Consider the following 23,530-nt stretch of genomic DNA (forward strand, 5'->3'; position numbering starts at 1 on the left):
TCACATCAGATACTTGTACAATTAGCACAGGGGCACCCCAAGGCTCTGTACTCTCACCACTTCTCCTCTCTCTATACATCAATACTGCATCTCAAACGATCCATCTGTTAAATTACTTAAGTTTGCATATGATACATCAGTGATTGGTCTCATTCGTGACAACGATGAAACCGCATATAGACAGGTGGTTGAACAACTAGCCTCATGGTGCGACAATCTAGAACTGAACACACTCAAAACCGTAAAAATTGTGATAGACTTTAGGAGAAACCCTCCCATCCTACCACCTCTCACAATACTAGACAACACAGTATCAACATCTATTTGATCTATATATCAATGACTGCATCTCAAATGATCCATCTGTTGAAGTTCGCAGATGACACAACATCTTATTTGAGACAATGATGAATCTGCATACAGGCAGGAGGTTGAACAACTAGCCTCATGGTGCGACTGGAACAACCTGCAACTGAACACACGCAAAATCATAGAAATGGTGGAGACTTTAGGAGAGACCATCGCATTCTACCTCTTTTTATAATACTAGACAACACAGTATCAACAGTAGAGACCTTCAAATTTCTAGCTTCTATCATATCCCAAGACCTAAAAGGGTCACCTAACATCAAAAACGTCATAAAGAAAACACAGCAAAAATGTTCTTTTTACGCTAACTCAGGAAGCTAAAACTGCCCAAGGAGCTGCTGATACAGTTCTATAGAGGAATAATTGAGTCTGTCATCTGCACCTCTATAACTATCTGGTTTGGCTCTGCAACCCAACAAGACCGAAACAGATTTCAGAGAATAATCAGAACTGCAGAAAAAACAATTGTTGCCAACCTGCCTTCCTTTGAGGACCTGTATACTGCACAAGTCAAAAAGAGGGCAATGAAAATATTTACTGACCCCTCGCATCCAGGATATAAACTATTTCAACTCCTACCCTCAAAACGTCGCTACAGAGCACTACACACCAAGACAACTAGACACAAGAACAGTTTTTTTTCCAGAACACCATCACTCTACTAAACAAATAATTCCCTCAACACTATCAAACTATTTACTAAGTCTGCATTACTATTATTACTAGTTTTTTCTCATCATTCCTATCACCCATTTTCTCCAACCTATGACTGACTGTAACTTGTTGCTTGTATCCTTAAGATTTTTATTAATATTGATTGTTTCCTCATTGCTTATTTGACCTCTATGACAATCATTAAATGTTATACCTCATGATTCTTGACAAATGTATCTTTTTATTTTATGTACACTGAGAGCATATGCGCTAAGACAAATTTCTTGTGTGAGCAATCACACTTGGCCAATAAAGAATTTTATTCTATACAGTTATCTTTAATGTACAAATTGAAACTCATATCTATTAAACATACATATTACGTGAAATCCAGTTGTAAGAATCAAGTTACTACTCTGGAAATGACTATAATTAAAATGAAACAATAACTAACACATCAGCTGTTTAATATTCTTTGGAAAATAAGAATTTTTTTTGTTGACTTCTGCAAAATATTGCTCTGGTTATTGTATAGGAATTAAATTAGATTAGATTACATGAAGGTAGCAGGAAGGAAGGCAATTACCTAGGATATACTAAGCAAAGTGTTTTTAGCAGAAATGGCAACAGAGTGAATAACAAAAAAACAGTCATAGTTGCAAGCAATTTTGTGAAAAGAAATTTACAATAATCCATTCTTTGAGTAATTTATGCTCCAACTTACTTATTTCAAAAATATATAGTTACAACTTTCTGTAATAGAGAAGATTGTACCTTAAGCATTATTTCAGAGTAAGAAATTGTAGTGCTACGTTTGATCATGTCAGCCATAATATAACGAAAATAGATTTTTAATCAGAAAAAAGTTTTGTATTCAGCATGCCTGTAAATGCCACATGCTCTTATTTTGATCTTTACTGACATAAACTTTTTTCGTTGTTTTTCTAGGGCTTACTTCAAACTATTTGTCCCTCAGTTCCAGGAGGCAGCCTTTGCAAATGGAAAACTCTAAAACAAAAGGGGAGGGAAACAACTTCATCCTGAGAAAATGCCAAACAGATTCTTGTGCCCACATGCTTGTCAACAGATTGCAAGATAGCTTCCTGAAGCTTGGGCTTCAGCATTTATTGGTGGGGGTTTCGCCTCTGCAGTTTCATTGTGATCATCATAGACCGACTGAATGAGAACTTTGACTGATTGACTTCAATACAGGGTCTTTTTTTCTCTCTCTCTTTTCTTTTTCTATATGCAGGAATGTTGCTTCCTTATTTGCTTGATGGAAGCTCAAAATATAATGAATAAATGTGATTTTTTTTCCCCTTCCTTTCTTCTATTTTTTTCCCTAAATTTCTTTTTCTATGCCAATGTTTAGAGGATTGTTTTTTGTGTGTGAATTTCTTCATGCTGGAATTTCTGACACGTTAGAAGCACACTGAAAATAAATGTACAATATAATCTGTCATATTATGTCTGTCTCCTAAATTGATTCTCATGGGAAAGAGAAGGTATGCAATTGGATCATGCCACAAAAATGGGTTATGCTGTTTTTAGCAACTTTAGTTGCAAATCTTATTGGAGGCTTTAGTTTCATTTTTTTGTTAGTTACCAAAACATAACTTGGCAAAAACTATTTAGTTACAAAGATGCTATAGAAATGTGTACTATTTAAACAGTAGTGGTTACTAATTTAAGTTAATTCTGTGACATTTCTACATGCAACCCATAATAATAAATAATTAAAATAACATAGAGCATTTGCAATTTTTAGGTTGATACTTTGTAATGATTCAAGCTATTTTTTTCATTTTAACTGACATTAGAGAACCGTACAGAAAACTATTACTGGATGCATCATAATTTCTAATATAAAAATAGGACATTCAGTGTTAGATACATTTTTTTCTCTTTCCTGTGATATATTTAGGGAAATCACTTGCCTCTGACTCGCAATAAAGTAACTTCTCATATTTATAAATAACATCAAGGATTTTCCAAATGGAATATAAAGTTCTTGATATTGTAGAATGGTGTATCAACCATGAACCTTATTTCTCCAGAGAGTTAGGAATTGAGCTAACAAACAATTGCACCAACTGTTTGAAAAACTGTTACTGTATGGATGCAATAGCTGATATTTCAATATATTGCATAGACTGCAATTTGGTGATTCTGTGAATCTTACAATAATGTTTGCATTGAAATATTTAAGGGATATGTTCTGGCCCAAACTTCTGTTAGCCACAAAGCATAGTTGATGCCTTTGGGAAGTTGGTGACTTGCCATTTGGTTGCCTTCAGAAGTCTCTTTGATGATGAAACTGAAATAACCTATAAAGTTTCTCTGATGAAAACTTTCCAATGTTGCAGATGCATGGTTTTAAATGTATGTTGTAAGTCCAATGATATGTGACAGATGACAGTCCCCTGAGCAGGATTTAATCTGTGGTGGCATCTTTATAAGCCTGGCTAACCCTAGGCCAGATTGCTCTCCAAGCAAGAAATGTTTACAGATTTTTCCCACTGCTCCGGTCCTCATCCCACTATTCATCTCTTGAAGACCTTTGGGTTATTAAATAATTTGTAGCCATCCTCATTGTTTACAAAGTGATATGTCAGTATGATTTTTCTCTCATTAAAATTATGCATGCATGGATTAGAATATAGTCATTCATCACCCCTCACATGGTTTGCTGATCTGTAAACTCTTGATATGTTGTAGGCAGTGAAGGGCTACCAAAATTTTTACTACCACACTGTGGGTGTGGCTTACTCAGGACACCCTGCATTTTCTTTCAACATCTTTCAATGCAAATTGGGTTATCTGGGGTGGAGCTCCATTTTCGCTACCCCATTGCGTTCCCCCCACCCATCCAGGCAGTAGCCTACCGCTGGTTGTAGGTGGTGACAAAATTAATGCAATCCCCAGGTCAACAGCAGCAAAGTCAAACGAAATGATTTTTCATCTGTTAAGTAGGCAGCATATGGCAGATACAGGCAGCAATTGCAATGAGAGAAACTGATAATGTGTCCTTTCGTTCTTATATTTTTATGCCCTAAAATGTGCAAGCCTTCTCCCCCCCCCCCCCCAACAATAACTGAACTACACTAACACAACGTTAAAATGAAAAGGCTCTTTAATGCCATTCTTCTCTTCTTCGCTCCTCCTTGAGTGATAACAAGTAGTTGACTCCTGCTGCTTTTACAACAATCTTGTTATATTCCATTTGTAAAATTATATAAATCTCATTTCTAATTATATAAATATCAATTTATATAAATATAAATTGAATGAATAAACAACCCAGGCTGTGGGCTGGCTGTTCACCTTGGTTCCCAAACTGCCTTCTTTTCAACCATTGAACTGTGTTTTATTTGTACAGCTGCATATTGTATGTGGAGAATGGGAGTAGAAAAGAGGAAAAGCCAAGTTTAAATAGAGAAACTCAGAAACACTTGGAGCATCAAGAAATGAGGGGGGAAAAGCAGGCAGAGAACACTTAACGGAGGCCCTGCTAATTTGCTGAGGCCACTATCCAAACGGTTGAATAATTCCACAGTGCAACTTAGAAGAAAATATCTCTAAACATGATGCTTTTCGTGAATCAATACAGTATAAACACAATATTAAATGGCTGGAGAACACATAAGGGCTTAATTGTAATATGGAGAGTAAACATCTAACATTTTTATACCTGCTGCTCTCTAGAGCTTGTTAGACGTAGCACTAGTTGGTGAATTAATACTCTTGTTGAAAAAATGGCCTTTGCAAATCACCTGCTGGGAAAATTCATCTTTTGAGTTGCTACATGTTTACATCAAAGTGTATTAAAGCCATAGTCTCTGGGGGTTTTGTTTTTTTTCACTTGTGAAGATTTTGCAAGGCTGTGCCAATAAAATACAGAACTCTTGTGCACAATTCCACCTGTGTAGAATTGTAGAAGTTTTTGACTTGCAGTGAAGCAAATAATTTTATCAACTAGTTAAATCCACCAATGAGCCCATCCACTTTCAGCATACTGTTTCTTTTAACCCAAAAGCTGAACAATTGCTTCTGAAGATGCATTGAAAGATGTTAAAACTAGCGAGAGGTATCCGAACATGTGGACAAAATGTGTCTTTCTTGATTAAAAGAACAAGAGCCACCTCTTCCCACGTGGATCTAATACACATATAATCCACCTGTAATTCTGTTAATAGGTCTGAGCGCAGTTGCTCAGATCATCTGTGCTTTGCATGATCAATGCAGAAGATGGATAATTTCAGAATAGCTTCTCGACAGGGTGGAAGAGAGAATAGAATCTCAGCCACTTTTTCTTCCCACAGTACTCATTTTCCAGTTTCAATTAGTCTTCCATTGAACAAATGAAGTGGAATAGTGTAGGGGTCTCCAACCTGGGCAACTTTAAGCCTGGAGGACTTCAATTCCCAGCAAAGCCGGCTTGGTAATTCTGGGAGTTGAAGTCTGCCAGGCTTAAAGTTGCCAAGGTTGGAGACCTCTGGAATAGTGTTTTCTAGTCTCTTCAAGAGAAAGGTGAATTTTTGAGAAGAGCATTACTGGTCTTCTAGAAAGCCAGCACATGTAACATCTTCATTCTCAGGGAACCAGGTGACTTAATGGAGTTTCCACACGGATGTGAATTATATAATTATAAACTGGGCCTTGGTGTGTCTGACTGTAATAGCACCTTGGGCTCTTTTTATAAATGACTTAACTTACATTTGAGCCTAATTATGGGCTACTTAGAAGCAAAGTAACTGGATCGTTCTGTGCAGCTTCCAATAAAGTGGCATTTCGTGTCCAAGCAGATTGGCCACTGCACAGCTACATAAACCTCTGGATGTTTTAGCAGCACAATGGAAAATTCAAAAAGAAATTCAACAAGAACAACCAGATTTGTATATACCACCGAATATACCCATGCAAGTTCATCATAATGGCTTTCCTATTGATGGTTTTTTCCAATAGGGTATTTTGTAAAGAAAATGACATATACTCCCTTTGCTATGCCAAATAAATTGATTTGCTGAAATTGGCTTTCTCGGATGCCATTTTGCAGCATCCAATGAAATGTTTACCATTACTAGGCACTGGAGAGAGTTCCGATGTTGCTTTATGTCACCAGTGTTCAGCTGCAACAGATGGTTTCTTTCAATAGCCTCAAGTTACCAGGATAAGCTTGATATTATCAAACACTTTGGATCCTGCACTGAATTTTTGCCACCAAATCCACTTCCAGTAATTCCATTTCTTCATTTTGTTTTCAAGTTTGTTTGGGGGTTTTATTATTTTATGCAACAGGTTTTAATCACATGAATGAAATTGCTGCCTTGACTGCAACCTACTACTGTGTTGTAAGTTCTTAGGGGGAAAATGTTTATTTGGCAATCAGCAAAGATTATTCTGGGAAAATAAATTTAAAGTTCTTCTGTTAGTCAAGAAAGAATTAGAATAGAATAGAATTCTTTACTGGCCAAGTGTGATTGGACACACAAGGAATTTGTCTTTGGTGCATATGCTCTCAGTGTATACAAAAGAAAAGATACATTCATCAAGGTACAACACTTAATGATAGTCATAGGGTACAAATAAGTAATCAAATCACATTAGGAAATAGACAATATAAATCGTAAAGATAAACAAATTTACAGTGATGCAGTCATAAGTGGGAGGAGATGGGTGATGGAACGATGAGAAGATTAATAGTAGTGCAAACTAAATAGTTTGACAGTGTTGAGGGGATTATTTGTTTAGCAGAGTGATCACTGTTATAGGGTCTTCATTAGGCAGTAGAAAAAATATGCTGCCTTATTGCACAATTGAAACATAACAGCCCAACAGCTGCACTTTTCCACCTCCACCTCTGGTGCTTTTCTTTTCACTGTTTGTTCTAGCTGTGTGCCAGCTGCTTGCACTTCAGCACTTTTGCCTCTGTTTGCGCACTGTCTTCCTCTGATCCCAAGAAAGGACAATCCCAAATGCCAATTTTGCCATTACTGTTACTTGGCCAGGAACAAGCAGTGCTGGTTTGAAACTTTGCTTCTCACAGGCTGCCACATTTTCTTTCTTCTCTAGTTTTAACCACGGAGGCACTGATATTATTTGCAGCAATAGTGATTGGAAAGGATATGGTCATTTATATTCTCAGAGAAATTCTCCCATACATCCAAGCTGCCACGAACCCTGACTAGGGATAAGGGGGTAATACATACATAAGTCTTTGTTTTTCCTCTCTTGCCAATCTATAATAGCAGATTATGTACAAGAAGGCCTTCTGGAAAGCGGTAAAGACCTGGCTTTTCCAACAGGCCTGGGGCCGTTGATCCTATGGTGGTATCCAAGCAAGATCCAGCCATGAATGGTATGCAGGGCTTGAATTGTTGTATTGCAAATTGTTTATCAACTGTTTTAGAGATTTTAGTACTATTATTGATGTTTTATATTTTCGCTGTGGGCTGCCTAGAGTCCTTATGGACTTGGGCGGCATAGAAATTGAAGAGAGAGAGAGAAAGAAAAAAAGAAAGAAAGAAAGAGGGAAGGCGAGAAGGAAAGAAAGGAAGAAAGAATGAAAGAAAGAAAGAAAGAAGCATTAGTTTATCTAGGCACTAAACCTTCAACACACTTTAAAAACAGTGTATGTAGGAATGTGGGATAGTCAGACAATGAATCAGACTTAGTATCAATATATAACAATATAGAATAGAATATTTATTTATTTATTGATTGATTTGATTTGATTTGAATGCCGCCCCTCTCTGAAGACTCGGGGCGGAATAGAATAGAATAGAATAGAATTTTATTGGCCAAGTGTGATTGCACACACAAGGATTTTGTCTTGGTGCATATGCTCTCAGCGTACATAAAAGAAAAAGATACATTTGTCAAGAATCGTTTGGTACAACACTTAATGATAATAAATTTTATTATTAACAAATAGACAAAAAGAAAGAAAAGTAGAGTCAGTGAACAGAATTAAGAAAGAGACTTGGCACCCCTTAATGCAGGCTGCCCCATTTGGTAAAAGTTTCCCAGGGCAATCAATGATGGAGCACACAGTATTGCAAGCATCCCAAAGTGAACTTCCAGATAAATCATGCATGCATGCATGCATGCACTGCATTGGATGGCTCCTGCAGGCACACGCTGCTTAGATAATATAGGATGAAATCAGACACTACCTTAGGGGCAGTGAGCCAATGAAGGTGTCGAAGTTGTGGATGCCCTCATTAGCTGAGTGTTTCCAAGGCTCTGTCTGGTCCCTATATTTTGTAGAGAACCAGGTATTGCTTGCCCAGCTGTACCCCTTCAGGCACTATAGCACTTAGCAGTCACAGGATGGGGAGTGGGGAGAGATTTGTCCCGACTCCCGAGTCTGCTAAAATTTGACGGTAGCAACAGAAACTGGTTGTGGACAAGACCTGCCTCATTTCCTCTGCTGAGAAATGTTATTCTGCCCAGTATCTCACTAGGACTAGTACAAATAACAAGAAAAACAACACTGGAAAAGGCTAAAGATGCACTTCTGTTCCCACCGATACCCCTCAGATGCTGATCAGGCTTCTTTATCCTTCTGTTTTGGTCTTGTCATCAAAGGTTTCTGATTCTTGCTCATTGGGATCCTTTAAGTTGCAGCTGACCTATCTGTGGATCTCCAGAGGACAGTTGATGACCGCCTCCCTCCTCTTTAGTCATGTTCTTTAGGACTGATGGGTATGCAATGCTTGTACATGCTGAGTCAAACAAAGTTTCTAATGTTGAGATACAGGCAGCTCCTGAGAGTGCAATTCAATGGCGGTCTGATAGCTAGCTAAGTGTAGGAACTGAGCTGCGCATGAAGCAGCATGAATGACAGAAAACAAATCGTTTGGTCTTGCCTGGACAGGAGAGCATTACTTGAACATGTTATGGTTAGCTCTGGCCCAGCTCCTGCCCCAAGCAATGTGGAGGTGGAGGTGGGGGAGACATCCAAATGCCACAGGCCTGTTTTGCTTCCAGTAGAATCTGTCTCCTCTGACCAAGGAAGCGTGAGTGACAGGGAAGAGGGGAGTTTGGCAGACAGCCCAGGAGGAGATCAATCATCTGTATCATCCCTGGATTCTGAACAAGAATTAATTACACATCCACGCATGCGTAGAGTGATGCATAGGAGACAACAACTGAAGGATTATTACAAGAGAAAATGAAGCCACCTGTGGTTGGGCGGGGCTGCTGTAATTAGTGCTACAGATAAAAGTGCAGCCTGGTGTGTTAGCCTCATGGCAGTTTATCTGATTCATTGTTTCATCAAGATCGTGGTTTTTGCTCTTCAGGATTGTGGGTGTGGACTCTCTGGACTTTAGAATTGGACTCAATTTCCCAGTTATTGCGTGAGCAATTTAACTGCATTTCACCTGTGCCTTGTGTGTACCAGAAAATCCCTTTGACATTTAAAAAGGGAGCTGTTTCTGTTTTTCTGTTTATAAAAACTTTTGGGTTTTCCTTTTATCGTGTGGTGTGTTTCTTTCTGGACTAATTATCCTGTAATTACGGGCGGTTGAAACATGCCGGCAGAACAGAACACAGGGTCCATTTCTCAGCAAGAAGACAATGTCTCTTAGTTGCTTAGTCCCTACAGATAGATGATGATTCATAGATAGATAGATAGATAGTTAGATAGATAGATAGATAGATAGATAGATAGATAGACAGACAGACAGACAGACAGACAGACAGACAGACAGACAGACAGACAGACAGACAAATGAACAAACAAACGAATGAATGAATGAAGTTTTCTGTGCTCCCTTTCTATTAAATGCTCCTTTTTTCAATAAATGTGTTTGAAACACCTAAGGAAAAGGTAAAGAAAATCCAGTTTTAGAAAATCAGATTAAAGCTTTGTTTTGTTTTGGGTGTTCAGAATGAGCTGACTTAATTTGTCTCTACAAAAACAACAAAGCACCTTATGATATATAACACATGTATTGCAACATAAATTTTTGTGCGTGCAGAAGATTATAGCCTTCGCTGAGTGTTTACTGCAAAAATCACACTAGTTTTTATCAGGCACCACACAATTTTTTTAAACTCCATGCTTAATTGCTCATAACTAAAGATTTATTGGATTTGAGGCCAAAGTATCAAGGATAAGTTTGAATCAGATGCACCCTTGTGTCACAGTATCATCAATGTATCTTATTCTGAAGAAATGCAGCTTTGGGCCAATTTTGTCCCTGCCTGACAATAACAAGGCCTGGGCATCTGGGTGGGACTTTGCTTGATTGTACCTCCAGCAGCTGTTCGTAAACATAAACCAAGTCATGCTGAGGCAGCTTCTGTTAATGTATGCAATACAACTGATAACATCTGAAGGAGACAGCGTGTGAAGTTTTGGATTAGAATATTAATAAAGCTTTGCAATTACAGCAAGCCTTTCATCCCAGAGCTTCAAAGCACATCAGAAGCTTTAATTAATTAAACTTCACAACAGCCCTGCAAAGCGACTGATAGGCTCATTGGGTGAAAGATTTATAGGAGCTGAAGAAAAACTGGAACATGGATCCTTGTTCAGCAAAGGGAATAAAGGCAGCCTTCATAATCCCCTTTAGGATATCAGCATTAAGGAGGAAAGGCACCAGGCCCATCCCAAGAGATTCCTTCCAAGGGCCTCTGTCTAAGGTAGAGGCTGCCTGAGCTCATTGACTTCATTCTCCAGGCCCTCAAAAATGGCCATACAAAAAGCTGTTTATCCAGCACAGAACTATCTAGGCTAATATTTTTAATCCTGAGAGTTTCCAGAGTTTTAGGCAGTTTTTTCTAGTCTGAGCAAGCCAAGCTATTTCCAACACAGATTCTTTCATTCTTTCCCCTCTAAAATTATAATAAAATAGAATCACTAAATGATCCAGTCATACTCAAGTGCAAAGGTAAGAACATTTGCTTTTTAAATACTGTTCTTAGAAGATGTTTAAACCCAACTTAATTCTTCTCCCATAATATGCTATGCCCTAGCAAATATAACCACATTATGGCTCATACAATATACTAAGACAATAGCTGAATTTTAACAACATGCTTTAACCACAAGCCACTCCTTTTGCTGTAGTCTAGGACATTTGAGAAATCTAGTAACCTTATGTGATTAGTCTGACATTTAATATTTAGGTACCGGTAATTGTCTGCCAACATTTGCAATGAGATGTTCAAAATATCAGTTGTGAGTGGTTTTGCTTCCAAAATGGCTTAGCAATTATTCCTGGTAAATTGATGCAAACCACTGTTTACAATCTCTATTGCTAAGCCCACGTTCATCAGTACTTGAAGGAAAGTACAGTGGTACCTCTACTTACGAACTTAATTCATTCCGTGACCAGGTTCTTAAGTAGAAAAGTTTGTAAGAAGAAGCAAATAATGTGTGTGATTGGGAAACCACAGGGAGGGTGGAAGCACTGTTTCCTCCCAGGAGATTCCTAGAGAGGCCCCACGGAGGCTTCTCCCCACCTTTTCCACCCCTGTTTCCTCCCAGGAGATTCCTAGAGAGGCCCAAAAGAGGCTTCTCCCCACCTTTTCTGGCCCTGTTTCCTCCCAGGAGATTCCTAGAGAGGCCCCACAGAGGCTTCTCCTCACCTTTTCCACCCCTGTTTCCTCCCAGGAGATTCCTACAGAGGCCCCACAGAGGCTTCTCCCTGCATTTTCCGGTTATAGTTTTGGAGGCTCGGGTTTGAGAAGAGGCAAAAAAAATATTGAACACCCGGTTCTTTATATAGAAAAGTTCATAAGTAGAAGCATTTGTATGAAGAGGTACCACTGTACTATACTTGACTGTCATAGAAAAAAAAAGGAAAGGGGGAGTCAATCTATTCTTCAAAGCACCTGAGAATAGGTCGAGAAGTAACGAGTGCAAGACCATTAAAGAGAGATCCAACTTAACATTTAATCAGTGGAACAGCTTACCTCCAGAAGTTCTGGGTGATACATCCTGGAGGTTTTCAAGAAGGGACTATTTTCCAGAATGTTATATAGGGTCTCCTATTTGAGCATGAGGTTGGACTGGGAGACCTCCAAAGTCCCTTCCAATCCTATTACTCATAACATAGAGTAATCAACATCGATAACACCATGTGCCTTTGATATGTCCCTTGCTGCCCTATTATGATAAAAATGTAGCTTACAGAATTTAATCTTTTTTTAAAAAAATAGTATATGGTGGCTTGATCAGAAAATTAACTATAGTAGTCCCCAAGAATGAAAATGCATAGGCAATATAAGACATTATGCTTGTAGATGTATGGATGTATGGATTTCATAAACCATCCTATTTCATTTTCATGAAACTAAATATTATAGTAGCCTAAACCAGCTATATAGTTACCAGAATCAGTCTAAGAGTTTGTCTTCAGATTAACCAACAATATTCAATCAGAATAGAGTTGGGAGGGAATTTTGAATTAATTTCTTAAAAACTTTTTTTAAAAAAATTTCTATTGAGTATGTGCAGAAGTCAAGTTTGCAGCACTGTGTATGCTGTCGCCATCTTGGGGAAGCAAACCAGCAGCAAGGTAAGTTAGAACCCAGTCCTGCCCACTTGGTATGTTGCCATATTGTAGTAATATACAGTTGTTCTACTTACGAAAGCCTCTACTTACAACTTTTCTAGATAAGAACTGGGTGTTCAAGATTTTTTTTGCCTCTTCTCAGGAACCAGTTTCCATTTACAAACCCAAGCCTCCAAAACTGTAACCTGAAAAGGCGGGGAAAAGCCTCTGTGGGGCCTCTCTAGGAATCTCCTGGGAGGATACAGGGCCGGAAAAGGCAGGGAGAAGCCTCTGTGGGGCCTCTCTAGGAATCTCCTGGGAGGAAACGGGGCCTCCACCCTCCCTGTGGCTTCCCTAATTGTACACATTATTTACTTTTACATTGATTCCTATGGGAAAAATTGTTGCTTTTTACAAACTTTTCTACTTAAGAACCTGGTCACGGAACAAATTAAGTTCATAAGTAGAGGTACCATTGTGCTGGAAAAAGTCTCTCTCTTTCAAATTTGGGAACTGAGGAATATGGAAAGGAATTAAAGATGTAATGAGGCTTTAGAGCAGTGGTTCTCATCCTTTCTAATGCCGCGACCCCTTAATACAGTTCTTCATTTTGTGGTGACCCCACAACCATATGTCTCATGCCAGTTCTCCAAACAGAGCTTTAAGCTGATTGGCAGGAAGGTCGGAGGGACACCCCCACTGTAGACGCCTGATCGGTCAGATTGTAAAAATATGTTCTAAGGTGCCAGAATAGAAGCTTTAGTTCTTAGCATCATGGGAAATTTGTCTTTTCCCCTGGTCTTAGGTGACCCCTGTGAAATGGTCATTCGATCCCCAAAGGGGTCCCGACCCCCAGATTGAGAACCACTGCTTTAGAGGTAAAGAAGACTTTTAGGTATTTCATCACAAGGGGCAGTTAGCCTTGATGTTTACTGCACCTTCAGACTCATAACAGTATTAGGAAATCTGATTTTTCTGTTTGCAGCATGGACACTAATACTTTTAAATTTACAAACAGAGTAAGAACATAGGTAACTTTTAATAACAGGAATAAGATTGATTCTAGGAATATTGTTCATAAGAAATTTCCCTTAAATGGCATGTAATGTATTGCATAAGGTCTTAAATTTCATATAGGAACTGACCAGGAAACTTAAGGATTGGGTTATAATAATGAGGAAATGGGAGAGATTTGGGTTATAATAATGAGGAACTTTGAAAGTTGGGGACAGGCATTATGAGGGACAGTCAACTGGGAGAATAGGAAAACATTTACACACAATGCTAATGACCATCACAAAGTCTATGACTCAGATGGAAAGAGGCCAAAAATAATCAGAAGTCCACTCTTCCAGACAGTGGATTACATTATTATGTGAATAAACTCAAGTAATTGTAACTGTAATTGGAAAAACTCTTTAAATATGCCCTGGTTGTATACGTATTATTATTATTATTAAATAGACACTTCTTAGTTCATGGCTAAATGATTTAGATGTAGAAATAATTTGCGTAGAAATACATTCAATACCAATCCTTCCTAACTATCCTGTCCAACTTAACCAAGCAGGGAGATTTAAGGTCACTCAGGTGTGCATTAATAGAATTTCTCTTTAGAGACGAGAGAAGCAGGTATTGTTTGCCTGATCTTGTCTGGGCTTGTAAGTTAAGCAGAGGTGGGCCTAGTTAATATTTGAATGAGGTGTTTCCAAAGAATCCAAGGGCTGTTAAGCAGACTGAGAATATGAAATTAAAATTAAGTGGGGGAAACAACCTTTGGGTGGCCAGCGACAAACCATGTTTATATTGTTTATTTATTGATTGATTTTATTGAATTTATAGGCCACCCAACCCTGACGGACTTTGGACAGCATATACAATAAAACCATATACAACAATAAATCCCCATTCCAAAAACATTCATCATTTCTAGGCCAGAGCAGAGTGCTATAGCTCAACGGGCCAAGGTCTGCTGGCAAAGCCAAGTTTTTAAGGCCTTCTGGAAGGCCAGGAGAGTAGGGGTGGTACAGATCTCTGGGGATAGCTGGTTCCGGAGAGCTGGCACCACCACAGAGAAGGCCCTTCCCTATGGTCCCATCAGTTGACACTGTTTGGGACCTGGAGAAGGCCAACCCTGTGGGTTCTGATTGGCCACTGGAAGTTTGAGGCAGATGTGTGTGTTACAAGTAATCACCACAAATACACTTAACTTGCTATAGTAGTTATGATGCTGGGCTAGTTCTACACCTGATATAGGCACAGAAACCAGCTGGATGACTTTGGGTCAGTCACTTTCTCTCATCCCCAGGAAGAAGGCAATGGCAAACCACTTCTGAAAATATTTCCCAGAAAATTTCAAAGACTTATTAGTGCAGTCGTCAGGAATCAAGATAAACATAAAAGCACCCCCCACCTCCAGAAGGGCTGAATAATCATGCCCAGAAAGTAATCAAACTAAATTGCAAAAAGCTTTCACCAAGATATTTTCAAATATTGAACTGTTTTTATTCTTTTTTACGTGACACACCCACGTTGATTGCTCAGCCTTCCCTGGAAAACGTACTTGAGGATCACACACCTAAATTCACCAATAAGTGGGATTATAGGGCAAAATCTGGGTGCGGTCTTAACAAAAATGGATGGAGACAAAACTAAAAATAAAGCATTTAATTACTATAATTTGAAAAAAACATGTAAAAGCATTTAATGTTTTCCCTCCTCTGCTTATTTGCATTTAATTAAATTTAAATTAATCAGATAATGCATTAATTATAGGTCATTGCAGTTTAGTAAGAATGACTCAAAGGACTGGGGAATTTTTTATTTTAATTATTTATTTATTTATTTATTTATTGCTGTGTGCTTTGCTTGAGGGGAAACAACAATCAATTGAACCATGCCTGGTGTTGCCTTCTTTGCCAAGAGATTATTCTCCTAAACCTCCCTTCCACCCAACTCTGCAATAACAAGCATTGTTGAAATGAATTAATCTATCACAATCAGGTCTGCCCAGCAGGGATGGTGGACAGAATACTTCCAAGGGATTAAGATGTGGGATTAAAATCATGTCCTGCTGCCTGCATACATAGATTTACATACATACTCACATATACACATACAGCCAAACCCACAAACAATAATAATAATTAATAATAATAATTTATTATCATTTTGCCCAGGTTCGCTTGGTGCACCAGTTGCAGCCCTATCTGGACCGGGACTCACTGCTCACAGTCACTCATGCCCTCATCACCTCGAGGTTCGACTACTGTAATGCTCTCTACATGGGGCTACCTTTGAAAAGTGTTCGGAAACTTCAGATCGTGCAGAATGCAGCTGCGAGAGCAATCATGGGCTTTCCCAAAAATGCCCATGTTACACCAACACTCCGCAGTCTGCATTGGTTGCCAATCAATTTCCGGTCACAATTCAAAGTTTTGGTTATGACCTATAAAGCCCTTCATGGCATCGGACCAGAATATCTCCGGGACCGCCTTCTGCCGCACGAATCCCAGCGACCAGTTAGGTCCCACAGAGTTGGCCTTCTCCGGGTCCCGTCGACTAAACAATGTCGTTTGGTGGGACCCAGGAGAAGAGCCTTCTCTGTGGCTGCCCCGACCCTCTGAAACCAGCTTCTTCCGGAGATCAGAACTACCCCCACCCTCCTTGCCTTTCGTAAATTTCTTAAGACCCATCTCTGCCGTCAGGCATGGGGGAACTGAGACATCTCCCCCGGGCTTATACAGTTTATACATGGTATGTGTGTGTATGCTTGCTTTTAATAATGGGGTTTTTAGTGTTTTTTAAATTATTAGATTTGTTCTTACATTGTCTTTGTTATTGTTGTGAGCCGCCCCGAGTCTACGGAGAGGGGCGGCATACAAATCTAATAAATAATAATAATAATAATTATTATTAGACTTGTATGCCGCCCCTCTTCGGAGACTCGGGGTGGCTCACAACAACAACAAAACAATACAGGTACAAATCTAATAATTAAAACTATAACTAAAACCCATTATCCTAAATACAATTGATACTACACAATCATAACCACACAAAACTTTTAATGGTCAGAAGAGGGGCATGTACTAGTTGCCCCATGCCTGGCGACATAGATAGGTCTTAAGGCTCTTGCTTAAGGCGAGGAGGGTGGGGGCAGTTCAAATCTCCGGAGGGAGCTGATTCCAGAGGGCCGGGGCTGCCACAGAGAAGGCTCTTCCCCTTGGCCCCGCCAGATGACATTATCTGGTTGACGGGACCTGGAGAACGCCTGCAATATATTCCCAGTGTATTCTAGATCAGGCATGTCGAACTCTATTTCATTGAAGTCTACATCAGGGTTGTATTTCATTGTGAAGGGCCTGGGCGAGGGCGTGGCTGACGGGAGCATAGCCATAGTGGGCATGGCCAGCTTGATATCACTCATGTCATGGGGGGGGGCACCTGTGGCGGCCAAGTGAAGAGCCATAGTGGCACAGTGGTTAAAGTGCAGTACTGCAGGCTACTTCTGCATATCATTAGCTGCTAGCAGTTTGGCAGATCAAATCTCATCAGGCACAAGGTTGACTCAGCCTTCCATCCTTCTGAGGTGGGTAAAATGAGGACCCAGATTTTTGGGTGCAATATATGCTGACTCTGTAAACCGCTTAGAGAGGTCTGTAAAGCAGTGTGAAGCGGTATATAAGTCTAATACTATTGCCACTGCTAGGTGCCAAGGCAGGGCTTCCCTGAGATCCTCCCTCATTTATTAGAATCTTCCTTCTTTCCTTCTTTCCTTCCTTCCTTCCTTCCTTCCTTCTTTCCTTCCTTCCTTCCTTCCTTCCTTCCTTCCTTCCTTCCTTCCTTACTTCCTTACTTACTTACCTACTTACTTTTCTTCAGTTTCCTTCTCTCTTCATTTTCCTTTCTTCTTCCCCTTTCCTTATTTTTCCTTCCTTACTCTCTTCCCATCTTTCTTTTTTCTCCCCCCCTTTCTTCTTTCCCTTTGTCCTTTCCAATCCCTTCTCGCATGATGAATTGCAAAAGGGGAAACATTTCTCCTTCTGTTTTGTTTTTAGTTTCTTTTGCTAGCCCTTGCCAGCAAATATGGAGCCTGGGGAGGTAGTTCTCCCCCTCTCCACAAGCTCCATTTTCACTAGCAAGGGAACCACGGGCCGGTCCTTTGCTGTTTCCTGGCCGGCACTGTGGGCCAGATGTAAGCGCCCCATGCGTTAGATCTGGCCCATGGGCCTTGAGTTTGACAATGCTCTAGATAATACAACCAGTTAGTGTGAAATTTTGGGCAAAATTAAGGTCCTCATGTAATTTGCAAGGGTTTATTCTGAGTCCTTAGAGAGGAGCGGCATACAAATCTAATAACTTCTTCTTCTTCTTCTTCATCTTCTTCTTCACCTTCTTCTTCTTATTCTTCTTCTTCTTCTTCTTCTTATTCTTATTCTTATTATTATTATTATTATTATTATTATTATTATTATTTTCTTATTATTATTATTATTATTATTATTATTATTATTATTATTATTCATAGAATACAAAAACATTCTCTTTCAGTTGCATCCCTTCAACCATTGCAGACTACTACTGCAATGTTTCCTCTTCAAAATCTAGGATTCCCAGAATGAAAAGCAATACAGGTAGTCTTCGACTTACAACAGTTTGTTTAGTGATCACTCAAACTCACGACACTGAAAAAAGTGATTTAGGACCATTTTTCATGGTTATAACCATTGCAGCAGCCCCGTGGTCATTTATTTATTATTTTATTTATTTATTAAATGGACTTTTATGCTACCCCTCTCCGAGGACTCGGGACGGCTCACAACATATAATAAAACAATATAGAACATTTTGGGTCCAATCAATTAAATATAAAATCTAAAAACTAAAAACCATTAAAAACCCAATCTTTCCCATTCAATCAAGTTTCTCTCACTCCATTCATCGGCCAGGGGGCAAGAATCAAATGGCTCCAAGCCTGGGGGCATAAATGAGTCTTAAGACTTGTCGAAGGCAAGGAGGGTGGGGGCAGTATGAATCTCCAGGGGAAGTTGATTCCAGAGGGCTGGGGCCTCCACAGAGAAGGCTCTTCCCCTAGGCCCCACCAAGCGACATTGTCTAGTTGACGGTACCTGGAGAAGGCCAACTCTGTGGGACCTAAGCGGTCGCTGAGATTCATGCAGCAGAAGTCGGTCCCATAGGTATTCTGGCCTGATGCCATGTAGGGATTTATAGGTCGTAACCAACACTTTGAATTGCATCCAGAAACCAATTGGCAGCCAATGCAGTCCGCGGAGTGTTGAAAATATATGTACAGTGGTACCTCAAGATACGAACTTAATTGGTGCCGGGAGGAGGTTCGTAAGGTGAAAAGTTCGTAAGACGAAACATTGTTTCCCATAGGAATCAATGGAAAAGCAATTAATGCGTGCAAACCCAAAACTCAGAAACCGGGAAGCCGGCCGCCACCACCAAAGGAGGCTTGAGCCTCCCTTTGCCCCACGCTGCTTCGCCCTGCCTGTTGTCCTGGGTGAAGTGCTGGGGGGAGGGAGTCAGGAAGGTCCTCCTGCTCCCCCCCCAGCCAAAAACACAAAGACAGGCAGGGCGGAGCAGCGTGGAGCAAAGGGAGGCTGAAACCGCCGGCGGCTTCAGCTTCCCATTGCTCCGCGGGAGTGGCAGACCGCCTTTGTATTTTTGGCTGGGGGGGGAAGCAGGAGGCACAGGATCGGGCCGGCGGCGGGCGCACCGCGAGGTAGCAGGTCAGCATCCTGGGCGGCTGGGCGGCGGGCGAGGAGGCGCGGGCGAGCGGACCTGGCTCCGGCTCCGGCTAGATCTCCAGTGAGGATGGGGTGGGCAGTGGGCGCGGCGGCAGCGGTAGCGGCGAGGGTGCGTCCGATTCGGGGCTGGCGGCCCCCGACGCAGTGGGGAACATCGGCGCGGGAGGCAGGAGAGGACCGGGCGACTGGAGCAGCAGCGCGGCTTCTTTTTGCCTGGGAGGGAAGGTGAAATGCCGGCGGCTCTAGCAGCTGCTACGAGCGGCATTTCACTTTCCCTCCCAGGCAAAAAGATGCCGGCATTCTGGGATGATGGGGCCGGACTTCCCAGGCAGAAGGCGTGCCCCTCTCCCCAGCATCTTTTTGCCTGGGAGGGAAGGTGAAATGCCGGCGGCTCTAGCAGCTGCTATGAGAGGCATTTCACAGCCGGGCTGGGGGGCTTCCCAGCACCCCCCGAACCCCGAACTTTTGCCAAACTTCCGGGTTCGTGGTTGGGGGGGTGCTGGGAAGACCCCCAGCCCGGCTGTCACCTTTTAAAACAGCCGGGCGGCTTTCCAGGAGCCTCCCGCAGCCGAACGCCAAACCCAAACTTCCGCGTTCGGCTTCGGGAGGCTCCTAGAAAGCCGCGCGGCTATTTTAAAAGGTGACCGCCGGGCTGGGGGGCTTCCCAGCACCCCCCCGAACCCCGAACTTTTGCCGAACTTCCGGGTTCGGGGTTCGGGAGGTGCTGGGAAGCCCCCCAGCCCGGCGGTCACCTTTTAAAACAGCCGGGCGGCTTCCCAGCAGCCTCCGAACGCCGAACCCAGAAGTTCGGGTTTGGTGTTCATAACTCGAAAAACGTTCGTAAGAAGGGGCAAATTTCTTCTGAACCCCGGGTTCGTATCACGAGTTGTTCGTAAGACGAGGGGTTCATATCTTGAGGTACCACTGTACATGTCTGGGCAAGCCCATGACTGCTCGCGCGTCATGTGATTTACTTGACAATTGATTCACAATTATGACGGTTGCAGAGTCCCAGGGTCATGTGATCCCATTTGTGACCTTCTGGCAAGCAAAGTCCATGGGGAGGCCACATTCACTTAATGACTGTGTTACTAATTTAACAACTGCAGTAATTCACTTAGCTGTGGCAAGAAAAGTCGTGAAATGGGGCAACACAAATGTCTCACTCAGCAACAGAAATGTTGAGCTTAATTGTGGTCATAACTTGAGGACTATCTGTATTTCAGTATGATTAATGTTACCATATTACCACCAAAATATGCAAACTTTGCAATTCACAAAGCCAATCCAGCAGATTCAAGAGATGCACTTTCGTTCTAAGATACTTTATCTGATATATTTCTTGCTGCCCAGATAAAAAGATGTGAAAGGTATGGTGCTGATTGCAACATCTCCTTTAGAAACAGCACCATATGTTTACAAAATTTCTCTGGTTTTCACCCTATATAGAAGCTGGGAATCACAGGCGAATTATTTCTAGTCTGCCAATGAATTAGAAAAATGTAATCAGGGAGAAAGTTTCAGCTATCGGGCATGGTAACATCCAAGATAAAATCAAACTTCAAACATCAAGATAAAATCACAAAATCACACCTCAAGAAAGATTGCACAACCAGCAGCAATACAGTGTTAGCCTATCTATTAATTAAAAAGGCTTTGTGAGGTGGTATATATCTTCTATGCTGGGAACCCCATCCTTTGACTGAAAAAGGGCGGACCTTAATGGCATATTTATTGCCTTGTGAGTTTGCACCGGGCAGAAAACCAAGTGATACAGATTTGTTTCGTAAGGAGCCTTTCCCAATATGACATCAGCACTCCCATGTAACTTCCAATGCTGAAAAGAAAGCATTTGAATCCATAAACCTGGGCTGATCCTCCATTGACTCCATATGGCTCATCCTCACATCCATTTGTCTTTTGCAAAATGGTTGGTTTTCATGTGGTTGAAAACGTTGCTTTTCTTAGCCCTGTGTGCCAGTTGATGGGCATGTGCTAAATAATAGTTTGCCACATCAATAGCACAATCAAAGAGGAATAACAGCGGTGCTGTGGAGATTAAACATCCTACTCTATCACAACAAGTATTAACATATTTCTCAATTACATCCTGAAGAGGAAAAATTTCAAAATGGCTCTCAGACAATGTGAGAACTCAAAATGAAGTTTTTGAGAACTCAGAATGCAGCTGCGAGAGCAATCATGGGCTTTCCCAAATATGCCCATGTTACACCAACACTCCGCAGTCTGCATTGGTTGCCAATCAGTTTCTGGTCACAATTCAAAGTGTTGGTTATGACCTATAAAGCCCTTCATGGCACCGGACCAGATTACCTCAGGGACCGCCTTCTGCTGCACGAATCCCAGCGACCAGTTAGGTCCCACAGAGTGAGTCTTCTCCGGGTCCCGTCAACCAAACAATGTCGTTTGGCGAGACCCAGGGCAAGAGCCTTCTCTGTGGCGGCCCCGGCCCTCTGGAACCAACTCCCCCCAGAGATTAGAATTGCCCCCACCCTCCTTGCCTTTTGTAAACTGCTTAAAACTCACCTCCGCTGCCAGGCATGGGGAAATTGAGATACTCTTTCCCCCTAGGCCTTTAAAATATTATGCATGGTATGTCTGTATGTATGATTGGTTTTTATATAATGGGTTTTAACTGTTTTTAGTATAGGATTATACTGTTTTGTTACTGTTGTTAGCCGCCCCGAGTCTGCGGAGAGGGGTGGCATACAAATCCAATAAATAAATAAATAAAACCCAGGAAAGGAGCCGGCATTGCAGCTTGCATCTCAGTGCTTACATCTCAGTACAAAAACACATACTAAACCACAGATTATTGTTAGGGTGGGACAAGAGAAAACCAGGGACTTTAACCTTAATTAGACAATTACCCAGCAGAGAGGTAGTTTTATATAAATTCCCTGGTACAGGTAATAGATATTGTCCCAGTTTCACCTCTTCCCAAAATTTCTTTTCTAGTTACATGAATAAGCAAACATAAGCAAAAAAAATGGTTCAGAATGGCTATGCTTTAAGGCAGTGGTTCTCAACCTTCCTAATGCCGTGATGCTTTAATACAGTTCCTCATGTTGTGATGATGCCCAACCATAAAATAATAAAATTATTAGGAAATTGAGGGGTGGGTTCTAACTTACCTTGCTGCCGGTTCGCTTCCTCCTGGCTGTGCCTTGTGGGTGTGGGTGAGCTTTGTGTGTGCACACATGCGCAGTGTCAATTTTTTTCAATGCAAAAAAAAGCGGAAAACAAGATGGCAACTCATGCACAGTGCTGGAAATTAGTTTCTGAGCATGCTCAGAAGTTTCCATGGTACAGATTTATATATATATATATTTGTAGTACAGTAGTCTATTTGCATGTGGATGGACCCGCCAGGAATGGATAGAGAGCGGTATCTTGGATTCTAAGACCATCAAAAATATGTGTTTTCCGATGGTCTTAAGTGACCCTGGGGAAATGGTCATTCCTCCTCGCCTTTCGAAAGAGTTTAAAAACTCATCTTTGCCACCAGGCCTGGGGTTCCTTAGATCTTCTTCCCTGACCAATGAATGCTTTAGTTTGATGGTTGAATGAATGATATTGATAGGTTTTTTTTAATTAGAACTTAAAATATTGTTTTTTAAAGTATTAATTGGATTGTTATTATTGTTTCTTGTTTTTCTGTACATGCTGTGAGCCACCCCGAATCCTTGGAGAGGGGCGGCATACAAATCCAATTAAATCTAAATCTAAATTCTACCCCCATCGAAAGGGGTCGCGACCCACATGTTGAGATCTGCTGCTTTAAGGCATGCCATTTCTTTTTCTCAGCCCTAAGTATTAAAAATAGGTGTCCCCTAAAAGGTACTTTTAAGCAGCTCCACTTAATATCACAGTTCAGGCTGGTGTTATAGCTTTTGGGGATTGTGCACTATGAAGTATATGAGAAAAGCTATGGGTTTTGTTTTGTCATTTAAGCTACAAAATGATCATAATTTGTTGAATTCATCCACAGTGTATAGTGCAAAACCATTGTTTACTTTCACCTATGAACTCAGTCATTGGCCTAGAAAACTCAAGTACTTTGCTTATCTCCTGTACATCTTAAAGAATAAGTCATTAACCTTCCTATTTAAATAATAACATATGGCTAATGTACTCATACTCTGCATCCGTGTGTCTGTATCTTTGCATAGAGATATCTTCACAATTTCCACAGAAGTT

General features: G+C 41.0%; 1 protein-coding gene across 5 annotated transcripts in view; it reads left to right on the plus strand.

Annotated features, from left to right (window-relative positions):
- The window catches only part of BABAM2 (BRISC and BRCA1 A complex member 2), a 161,695-nt gene extending 159,210 nt beyond the window's left edge, over positions 1-2,485 (plus strand). For all 5 annotated transcript variants that reach the window (XM_070734280.1, XM_070734282.1, XM_070734281.1 and 2 more), the window contains exon 12: positions 1,972-2,485. In XM_070734280.1, coding sequence (XP_070590381.1) covers positions 1,972-2,035 — 64 coding nt within the window. In that variant the 3' untranslated portion in view covers positions 2,036-2,485. The remainder of the gene's footprint in view (positions 1-1,971) is intronic.
- Positions 2,486-23,530: the final 21,045 nt, after the last annotated feature.

This window comes from Erythrolamprus reginae, chromosome 1, assembly GCF_031021105.1.
Source record: "Erythrolamprus reginae isolate rEryReg1 chromosome 1, rEryReg1.hap1, whole genome shotgun sequence".
Lineage (NCBI taxonomy): Eukaryota > Metazoa > Chordata > Lepidosauria > Squamata > Dipsadidae > Erythrolamprus > Erythrolamprus reginae.